Source organism: Salvelinus fontinalis, unplaced genomic scaffold (assembly GCF_029448725.1).
Source record: "Salvelinus fontinalis isolate EN_2023a unplaced genomic scaffold, ASM2944872v1 scaffold_2456, whole genome shotgun sequence".
In the NCBI taxonomy this organism is placed as follows: Eukaryota; Metazoa; Chordata; class Actinopteri; order Salmoniformes; family Salmonidae; genus Salvelinus; species Salvelinus fontinalis.
Window position 1 is genome coordinate 1 of NW_026602665.1, and position 11,212 is coordinate 11,212.

General features: G+C 41.9%; 2 protein-coding genes across 4 annotated transcripts; both read right to left on the reverse strand.

The window, feature by feature from the left end:
• Window positions 1–160: 160 nt before the first annotated feature.
• LOC129850904 (target of Myb1 membrane trafficking protein-like) lies at window positions 161–5,455 on the reverse strand (the record flags this gene model as incomplete). Of its 3 annotated transcripts, none has more annotated exon segments than XM_055917078.1 (10): window positions 161–293; window positions 478–520; window positions 1,063–1,196; window positions 1,460–1,576; window positions 1,929–2,093; window positions 2,377–2,511; window positions 3,006–3,155; window positions 3,379–3,457; window positions 3,638–3,722; window positions 5,294–5,455. In XM_055917078.1, coding segments are annotated over 10 exon segments (1,093 nt in total), but the record flags the coding sequence as incomplete, so codon positions are not given.
• Window positions 5,456–6,756: 1,301 nt separating this feature from the next.
• On the reverse strand, window positions 6,757–9,486 carry LOC129850905 (osteocalcin 2b). Its single transcript, XM_055917080.1, has 4 exons — window positions 9,322–9,486; window positions 8,968–9,168; window positions 8,247–8,379; window positions 6,757–7,572 (listed from the first exon to the last, which is right to left on the reverse strand). Exons 1-4 carry the CDS (start codon window positions 9,380–9,382, stop codon window positions 7,470–7,472), a joined length of 498 nt encoding a protein of 165 aa, XP_055773055.1. The 5' UTR covers window positions 9,383–9,486; the 3' UTR covers window positions 6,757–7,469.
• Window positions 9,487–11,212: the final 1,726 nt, after the last annotated feature.

Consider the following 11,212-nt stretch of genomic DNA (forward strand, 5'->3'; position numbering starts at 1 on the left):
GATCAGCACTCCTACTCTTGAGACTTTTTGAATACAGGCTTTGGTTTTTTGTGTATATGCTTTTTGTCAATGTTATTTCATACTTTGGTAATGTTAACGAGAGATTAAGAAATGGAGTCTGACAGGCCTTGAGTTTTATTGCAAAACAGATGCTACTCACTGTGGTTGGCAGCCTGCCTCTGATTGGAGGGAGCGCTGAATGCGGGTTGGCTGGCGGCCACAGAGGTGGTTGCTGGTTGGCTGAGGGACTGGGGCACAGGGCTGAGGTCAATGAGGTTGGCCCTGGCAGGAGTCTGCTATAGGGCAGAGGGAGAGGATACATTGGGTCGTGTTCAGGATGGTGCAGCGTATTGAACGTTGCAATTAAAGAGAGCTAAAATGACTGCTTACTGTAGACCTCAATATATTTATATCTGAACATTGTGCCCTACTGAACTAGATGTAAAACACAAAAACAAAGGTGAAAGATGACTGTACCTGCTCTGTAGCTGTTCTCTGGGCCTTATTGAGTCTGTCAAACCTAAACAACATGGGAGAAGAAGAGAAAGTACAGACTTCAGAACATGGACACTCTGTACTGTGTAATACATGCATCTCATTTTCAATGTCTTTCTGACTGCAAGTAGCCGAGTATGTGTGTGTGTCAGACCTAGGTTCAAATACTATTTAAGGTATTTCAATTATTTTCAAAGATATTTGGAAGTAAGTACCTGGATATTTGAAAAGACAAGTAGTTGAATATTGGAATGTACAGCATTTGGAAATACACTTAGAAAGTATTGGCATGCATTTGAAAATACTCATATACAGTAGTTCTCTGACTCAAATACAATCCTATGCATTTAACACAGGTATTTGAAAATAGTATTCGAAATAAGTATTTGAAAATACTTTCAATACTTCCAATAGAAGTAGTTGATTCGAGACACATTATTTCAAAATACTCAAATACACATATCATAAGTAACCCAAGTCTGGTGTGTGTGTGTGTGTGTGTGTGTGTGTGTGTGTGTGTGTGTGTGTGTGTGTGTGTGTGTGTGTGTGTGTGTGTTCCCACCTTACCTGTCGTAGCGGATGAAGGCATTGTTTAAGTCATCGTTGACGACCAGCAGCTCCTCTATGAGACCCTCGTCCACCAGCCTGGGGATCAGCTCCACCACACGGCTCTGCATCTCCCTACACACCTGGTACAACTGCTGCTCACACAAACAGAGGGGGTTGGGCAGGAGGGGGGTTAGAGGGAGAAGAAGAGAGAGAGAGAAAAAGAGAGTGCGGCAGATGGGGGATGTCAGAGAACATCCAGGATTCACTCCCTGATAACACTGAATTGGAATATATGACAGAGGCGCATTTGAATACATGAAGGCAATAACCAGGGAAAGAGACCGCAAGAAGAAACGGAGCGAGAGAAAGAGAGGGAATAGAGAGGCAGGAGAGGAAGAAAGACATGCAGACAGACCTGCAGTAGCTCAGAGTCCTCCTGCTGGTTCTGTCCAGGCGTCAACTGGTTCAACATCTCAGTCATCACAGTCAGGTTCCCCCTGACCAGAGCCAGGTCAACTCTCAGCTTCTGGGCCTGAAAGTTCATCAACAGTAGCATCCTTAGGCTCTGTGTCAATGCTTTCTCAAATGAGGCTTTGGGGAAAGACATGAGGAGAGGAGGCAAAGAATCATAGAGGCTATGGAGTCATCGTCGTCATGGATGGGCAGGCCTTACCACTTTAACCACGATGGTACGTTCAGAAGTTTCCCCTAGGCACTTTTTCCAACAATTTGAAGATATAAGTCAAAAGTGGTCTTAAACAGAACTAACACTTTAAAAACACAGATAACCAATGTTTAACTGTAGCTAGTATTTACTCACACTGTGTGTACATGAGCTTTACCACAATATCAAAAGGGTAATGTGTTTATGATCTATTCAGTACCTGTTCAGGAGAGATGGAGATGGGTCCATCGCTGCGTTGTGGGGGCACGGCAGTCAGTGCAGCCTGGGTAGGGGACGAGTCAGCAGGGGTAGCAGGGCCACGGGGAGTCTGACTCTGAGGTGGTGGAGCTGGCACTGTAACAGAGGAGTCGTTCTCTGGAATGCTCTAGGAAACAACAGAAAGAGAGCCACGTAATAATAGCGCCAGTTAGCACATGATCTGATCCAAAACAGCAGACATGTGGCTCATGCAGAAATGCAAACATCATGCTCCAACCAACTGAGCTATCGGAACCTCAACATAGTAAAGAGTATGCTTTGTGGGAAGGCGGTGTGTGTGTAAGATAAATAGGGATCTATCCAGAGATAACAGACATGGAAGGTCAAAGTTCACCACAGAATTACATAACAAAATCACCAGTAAATTATAGGATCTCTATGAGCCTTACCCTGAGGGGGGTGTGGATGGGGGAGAGGGCGTCCAGGTCGGTCATAGGGAACTCCAGGCCCCGCCTCCTCAGATCCTCGTACACACAGACCACACCTCCCAGAGAGGGAGAGCTACGGAATGCATCGGCCCACGCCTGAGACAGAGAGAGAAACAGAGAGACAGAGATAGATAGAAAGACAGACAGAGACAGAGAGACAGAGAGGAATAGAGTTTGAGAGGGGAGGAGCAAAAGAAGATACTTTATGAATGAACAGAGAAAACGTGCATTTGCCTACCACAAAGCTCTGAGTTTGTAATGAATGTTGTCATTCCAACCAATTTCTCCATCATCTCTAATTGATCAATGACTTTACATTATGTATGAATGGCCATAGACGATTGACGTGATAATTAAATCCCTGCATTAACACCATCATAGTCTATAACAAGGGACTCTACAGTCTTGCAATAGTGGGATAATGTTCAAGCTAAATCAACAGTCAATAAACAGCGGAGTTGTACAGTGCCTGTATATGATCCAAGTGGATCGTCAGAAATGGCCCCCTATTCACCAGAGCCCAAACGTGGTGCACTATATACGTAGGGAAAGGATGCCATTTCAGACTCTACCTGTGAGATGCAACCCACCTGTATGAGGCTCAGCACCCGGTCGTGCAGGGTGGTGGGAGGGTTGTTCTTGGGCAGGATGGCTCGGACCAGAACCCCCTCCACAAAGTCCTGGGACGCCACTAGAACATGGAACCGGTGGCCACAGTTCTTTACACATGCCTCCAGAACCTAAAGATAGATACAGGAGGAATGACTGAAAATACACACACTGCAAGGAACACACTGAGCAGCATGTACTGTATATAACCCCATTTAGTTCAGTCACTGCCTGAAGTCACTCAGTTGCCGTTTTCTTCAATCCCCAGTGAGAGACCCAGATGATTCAATATTCCCCATCAAGAGAACTCCAATCCTCAGGAAATGGAATAGAAAGACCTGAAATAATACTCACTGTCAAAGCCAACATGATCTCCCTGAAGCTCCTATTACCAACAATCCTCTTCTTTATGGCTTTGACTGCATCTTTGGGTCTAGGGAGGAAAACCACACATACGCACTTCCAGCATCAAATCCCAGAAAGATTGTATTTATTGTTAGCATATTATCAGTGGTGATAACGGGTTGACATCGAAAATGACGCAGTACAAAGCAGTCATCAATAAAAACACTATAGAAAACAAAATGGCCTCTGTGACTCCATCCATAGTTACCCTTCGTCTGTCTCGTTGATGATGTCGCATATCTCCATGTTAAGGGCCCAGTCCTCTGAATGCAGCGCGGCGCTGGTGGCTCGTTCTGTCAACATCAACAGGAGATATTATCCCCTTATTATGACTGTCTGAGACGACAAACAATATGATATTATACTCTTATTATGACTGTCTGAGACAACAAAGAACATGGATGATTAATCATGCCTACTGTATGCAGATAGACACACAACATGGATGATTGTGCAGATAGGCAGACTACAAAGTCACATTTTATACACCAGCATTATCGATACTTATCAATACATATCAATGCAGCTCGATATCAAGATAACACATAGCATAGCACCTAGCCTATGAGCGACCGTAAACATAGGCCTACTGTAAAATCTATTCAGCAGGCGTTGGCCTACATGTAATTGTTATAAACAATTGCTGGTTGATTTTAATTGAATAATGATTCAGTTTAAAGTATTTACAATCCAGCAAATTATCTAAACTCAGCTAAACGGCATTTATTGAGGAATGTTTGTTCCCATTTCATCCTCGTTGAACTCCACTCTGTGGCCCCTTGAGTTGGTCCTTATAATTCTTTGCTAATCTCCCTCATTTCCCTCTCACTCACACCTTCCCCCACTCAATTCAATTCAAGGGGCTTTATTGGCATGGGAAACACATGTTAACATTGCCAAAGCAAGCCACTCTCTCTCTCTCTCTCTCTCCCCCGATTTCATGTGACTGTCAGCTGCTTCTGTTCGCATTCCCTCCAGGGAAGTCTAAGCATATATGCCATGTGAGAGAGAGAGGGCAAAGTGGATGAAGTAAGAGGAGTTTGTGTGTGTGTGATGTCAGGAACGTAAGGTCAGCAAGGATGTCAACACGTTCACTAGACGAGACAGTAGACATAACTTTCCATAGCTCATCTCCATCAAAAGACCTGTGACATAAAAACCTGATCTGCATTTGATATAGACAGTTTGTTGATATCAATGACATAATCTGTTTATGTATGCCATAAAGGCCCTTCAAGACATAATGTGGAAGTTGACCAACTTTGACTGCAATAATGATATGTCAGTTAAGAAACCAGATATCTAGGATTTAAATTCTTTGGCATAAATTGTGAAATGTTCATTGGTTAGGCTGATAATAATTTCTGTCTTGAAATGGAGCCTAGTTTAAACGGTTTGTGAGTCAAGGTTTTGAATAAGGAACTAAGCAACAACTTCTATGCCACTAAACCCACCCATTGCCATCAGTGATTCGTCAATATTGCTGTCATGTCACCACAGATTACGAATCACATGAGCGATAAGGGTACTTTAGACTGCTTCTAGAATTGTATTGGTTTGAGAACACATATTTCAAGGCAGATATCGACCATAAAGCCACATTAACGTTCGTATATAGTACTTAGCAAGTAAAAGTAACTGCAATTCCTATTTTTCTGTCTGAACCTCTATAACAAAACAGCCCTCTAACTTTCAAAAAATGTATTAAACGTTTGAACAGAAATAAATAGCTAGCTGGATAGATACAATTTTCAAGTCTCTAAAGTTTAGTTGCGATGTCATTCAACGTTGCAGATCGAGCGACGCATAATTAGCTTGATGACTCCGCATTGAACAACTTTCTGGAATATTTCTCCCGACTTACCAATTCTTTGTCCAACAGGAGAAGAAAAGGGGCTTCCTATGAGAAACTCCATATTTTCCACAAAGTCGTAATTACAGAACGGTACTTTTTTTCACTTCCAATTCCCCGTTATTTCCCTGTTCGTAAGTAGAACTGTATGACACGAGACACAATAAGGTTTAGCCACAATAGTGGATTTTAGTGGCCTTCAAAATAAAGGTTTCCCATGGAAAGTGATGTAAACGGATACAAACACTAATATTTGTGTAAAGGCTACACATTTTTCTTCTGTGAGTGTCAGTGAGTTGGCTTATACCCCATTTCATGGGTGCACAGTCCATAGGTTACGCTGTACAGTGCAATATGAATGTCCAAAATGCACAATAGACTGACTGGAAAGGGGATTTCCATCAGTCAAGTCCTGCAATAAGAGCAAAGATGTGAATAATTGTGTAAATTCTACAAAGTTGTGTTCTGTGAGTGCCACTGAGAAGGCTGATACCCCATTTCATAGTCCCAATATCCATATGTAAGGCTGTACAGTGCATATGAGTTTGCCACCAATGCAATTCTAAAGTCTAATACATCCACAGTGCGATTTCAACTGATTTTAACTTTTGGTGTGAAATTAACAAATTATTGTATTTAAAAAAAAAAGCATATAACAACATTCCGACCTTGTTTAGCACGATCTAGTCCAAATATAGCATGAATCAACGATTTGCATTGTTTTGAATCACTTTCAATGGGGACATTTATTTTAAAGGCAAACAGCAAATTCTCCTATTGTGGCTAGCTTCACACAGATCGTAGGTTGATCTGTGGACGCGTGGTCACGTGAATACCAACAGGCCAGGCTATGGTTATAAGAAGGATTACATACTATACTGTATTATAAAGTGGATGTGTGGACAGGACAGAATACACACTCTTTTCACGGCACTTCGATACAAAGTGATTTTCGTAGCAGGTTGAGAGCATTTTTGCTAACCCTAACCCTTTTCCCAACCTTTAACCTTGGTCTTCTAACCTGTTATGCATATTCTCCTAACCTGTTAAGTTTTCCTAGCCCTCTACTAAAAAGTAACTTCAGTATCGAAGTGCCATGAAATAATTTTTCCCATGTGGACACTCAGCAGTTGAAGAGCTGTTGAAGGGAGGACAGTTCATAATAATGGCTGGAACAGAGCAAATGGAATGTATTTGATACCATTCCATTCATTCTTCTCCGTTCATTACCATGAGCCCGTCCTCCCCAATCAAGGTGCCACCAACCTCCTGTGGTGGACAGTCTGTAGAAGTAGTGATGCCGGTCAGTGAGCTATACCCTCATGTGTTAATATCTTGTCTTTAGGCATAAAACAAATACTTATTCAAACAAATACAGAAGAGGGCAATTGAGACAGACTGGTATAGAAGCCTACATGGTCTAGGTCCCAATACTGTACTCAATTTGCTATAAGAAAACACCCAAACACGAAATATTAAAATGTTCTCCACTTTATTCAGCACTTATGTGCAAGACAGTAGTCAAAGTGGCATCAACAAGGTTTGAGTTTGCATACAAACTGTGATATCCTCACTCTTTCTAAACCCCTCCTTATACGATTGTTATCATCACTAAATCAATCAATACAAATCTATGACAGTATTGACTATCAGCAATAGTTACACTACCAACAGGAAACAATAATTTCATATTTATGGTTATAATACATTGCAGATAAATGATAATGTGCGCTTTAGCCTACCTAATACTACAAAACATATAAAGATGAATACATTTATGATACAATACATTTGCGGTTTTAGCACCATTCTTCGTGATATTGTGTTGAGCAATTTACATTAGCAGGCCCTTCTAACCACAGGACTCAGTTCCTACATACTTATAGCTTCTCCTCAATATTACAAAAGCTTGGATCAGACATGCCTTTTATTACATTACCCAAAACATATAGTTACAGCCAGCACTACGAGTACTGTAGCTCCCAATTTCACTTGTGGCTGGTCTCGCAAAGTCCCATAACTCGGTCTGCTCCCTAAAACGTGGACGAAACCTGTTTGTGTTTGTTTTCTATGCCCTTATAAGGACACTGTTGGGAGTGGTTGATCCCTTCTCAAGAATGTAGCTTCATGATGGTGAAATGGAAGAGAGTATTTTCTCTCTCTCCAGTTTGCGTAGTAAAGAGTCTGTTTAGAAGGGAGGTGGTCCATAGTATGCGGTGTATGCTGCAACGATGCCTGCTGTCTCCGCCATGTGCTCACAGGCCAGGTTGAGCTCGCACACCTCACTCAGACTGGACAAGAGAGAGAGAAAGTTGGGGTTAATTGACTTCTCATCAATTACACATAACTGTAGGATAAATGTACTTTATCAATTTGTTTCATGTGATTTTTTTTACAAGACAGCAGTGATATTCTGTATATTTTGCTCCAGTCATTTGCCTTGTATGAAGTACAGTAAGAGTGTTGCCTAAATATAAACATGTGTAGGGTGAAATGTAAACAGATTATTTGGCTTCATGGCGGTGACGATGCAATTAACATTCCACTCACTTTTTCCCAAGCATCATTGCAACGTCACACATTCTAACACCAAATCATGTGAGGTAACACCCTTGACTGTTAAATGACTGAATGAGGCATTCAGGAAAAGCGAACACCCCTAATTATAGTAGGTCACATTTGACATGTTTGTGACAGCTGTTTGCTGGCAGATAGCCATAGTAGAGTGTGTAGTGTAGTGTTGAGTGATGGTAGCAAAAAGCTTGAGTAAAAGTGCTGTGGTATTGAAGTAGTGTACAGTAGTGGTAGGGCATTTGTCTATTTGCTATAGAGAATGTTGTCTTAATGTAGAATAGTCTATTAGCTTGTACATTTGCTATAGAGCAATGGTAGAGTAGTTCTGTGATGTGTTCTAGAAGTGTGTGTGTTCTAGAATTTCTAGTTCTAAAAGTGTATTGGAGCCTACCTCTCCACCTGGGTGAGGGTGAAGGCAGCAGCTGCAGGTCCAGCCGCCCTCTTCCTCCTCAGCAGCACTGAGGCCAGGTCTCTCTTCATAATCACGTCTGGCTCTGTAGCTGCAGCTGGGTCCTCTGCCGTAACTGGAATACACACACACACACACACACACACACACACACACACACACACACACACACACACACACACACACACACACACACACACACACACACACACACACACACACACACACACACACACACACACACACACACACACACACACACACACACACACACTTCAACCCTTACACAGTACAAATGTGGTTTTGCTTTATTAGAGCAGCTACGGTAGCCTATATTTATGAACAGTTTTACTTCCCATTTTTTTGTAAATGTCAATACAAACCTGTACACATACTCTTACACATTTCCTTAAACTGATAACATTGCATATACAAACACAAAGAAGGCTACCCTCTTCCGTTTCCTTGCAGATCTGCATACACTGCATACACAATCTGCTAGTATCAATTTTATTTTTTACATTTATTTTACCTTTATTTATACAGGTTTTTTCTCATTGAGATAATATCTCTTTTCCAAGAGAGACCTGGTCCAATAGCAGCAGAGGGAACAACGTTTCAGACATCAATGCATCTGTTAACTTTACATCAGCACACTGCTGAGCAATAACACCATTTAGAGTTAGTTAGAGAGATGCCAGACCTTCAGCACTAGCTGACTCTGAAGAAGAAGACTCTGAAGAGGATGAGGAAGAGTCCGAGTCCGAGGAGTCTGAGGCAGAGGCTGATGAGTCGGAGGCCGAAGAAGAGGAGGAAGCTGATGAAGATGCGGAGGAGTCTGCGGCTGGTGCTGGTTCAGCGGCAGGGTCAGGAGCAGGATCGAGAACCACATCAGGAGCCAGATCTGTTGAACAGAGAAAATCACATTGGCTCGTTATTGCCATGTATGAGCGTTTATGTCTTATTTTAAAACGTGTTACGTTAGTTCTCTCGTTCAGAATACATTGTCACAATCAGAAGTTATGATGAAACAACACAATATGCTTTCCCAACTTACCGTTCATGGACAGGGAGACCGACAGAACGGCACAAATGGTCAGGAGAGTCAGAGACTTCATGTTGTTTATGGGTTTTTGTCTTGCTGCTTTCTTGAACTACCAGTGAGTGGTAGATGTAGAACTTTGGTTCTTTCTCTCCTTCTTTCAATGCCTTCTTCACTGTATATCCCAACATGGTCAATATATACTGTAGCCATCCCCCTCCCAATCAGATACACACAATGGTCAGACAATGTGATTGGTTAGGGAATCGAATGTCAACTTGTACCACTTCCACTTTCCTGGACACTCATCACATAACAACCCACACACCCGACAGGCACAGGAACTGGCGAAAACACACCCACACAAACATACACACTCGATGTGGCATACATACATGTACACACAACCCATATGGTGGAACCAATGAAATGAAACAAGTAGGGATGTGTAAGAAGGTTTTTAAAAATGTAATTCCTCTTCCATGTAGCCCCTTTAATTGCACAGGGACTACTACATTTGATCTAGAATGGACCTAACATCATCATCACACCAAGAATATTGTGTCTGAAAACAGAAAAGTGCTGGTTTGAAAATGAATATAGGCTTTGAGTTGAGAAATATTAGTAGAAACATAGGCTATTTCTGGCATTGTTATTGTTGTGGTGTACAGGTAACTGCCAAACTAAAGGAAACACCATAAAACATCTTCATTCAATTTGGTTGAGTCAAAGATCTCAGATCTTGCCACAAACAAAACAAAGGTCAACTGGGCCTGTCCAGCTTTTTTTATACATGACCCTAAGCATGATGGGGACCAGGAACCACACCTGTGTGGAACTGGTTTTAATGTCTATGGTGTGGAAGCACCTGCTTTCAATATACGTTATTTCCCTCATTTATGCAAGTGTTTCCTTTATTTTGGCAGTTACCTGTATGTGCATGCTAAGTTAAATCCTGTAAGAGTTAAATTCATTCACGCCAATTATTCTGAATTCCAACCGTTAATTTCCCCCCATTTCAGTCTAAATGGAATCAATCCTGAAATTCCCCTGAATTCGATTCCATCCCCACCATTCATCTGTGTAGTATAAATAATCCCAACAGAAATACCTAAAAAAAAAAACAGGTCAGAATAGAAGCAATATATCTCTCTAAATAAGACATTGTCTATAAGTTGTGATTGGATTTAAATCAGGCCCCAGCCAGTGGCATGTAGCGGATGACCCTGGATCTGAGTTGCTGAGAGGCTCAGCTCCTCGGCTGCTCGCCTCAAACTCCCACCCCCACAAACCCCAAACTACAGCCCAGGTCTACCACACACTACTAATCGAGTGACTGGGAACAGCACCGAGACTCATTATGTGACAGAGATTAATAACAGCCTACCATTGTCCCACTGAAGCCACAGCCATTCACTATATAAAGGCTGGGGCCATTCAATTCCAGACAGATCCACAGCCACACGGTTTAAACTAACTTAACGACCCAACTGTTACAGCCACACTTGATGTATTTTTGCATATGCACAGGTATAAACAGCTTGCCTGGGTTGCCCATATGTTAAATGCACAATGATGTGTGTGATATGCATATGGATTGGATAGATTTGTTTTGGTGGGGGCCTAATATTGACTGTGGTTGGTCGATATATAGAGATACAAGCTTGCATCTGATATTGGCTGATTTCATATTTCAATTTCCAGACTGTGGACAGGGAGTAAAGCCATATTGAAAGGTAAATATGGTAGATAATCCAATATGTCTTGATGTATATATTTATATATCTCGGCGCTGACACCAGCGGCCTGGTTGTGTGTTACAATGAGAAATACCATTGCCCTCTGCTGTAGCAGACTGATCTTGTTGTCAATCTCTTGCTGGTCTGTTCTTGGTGTTAAAGGAGCA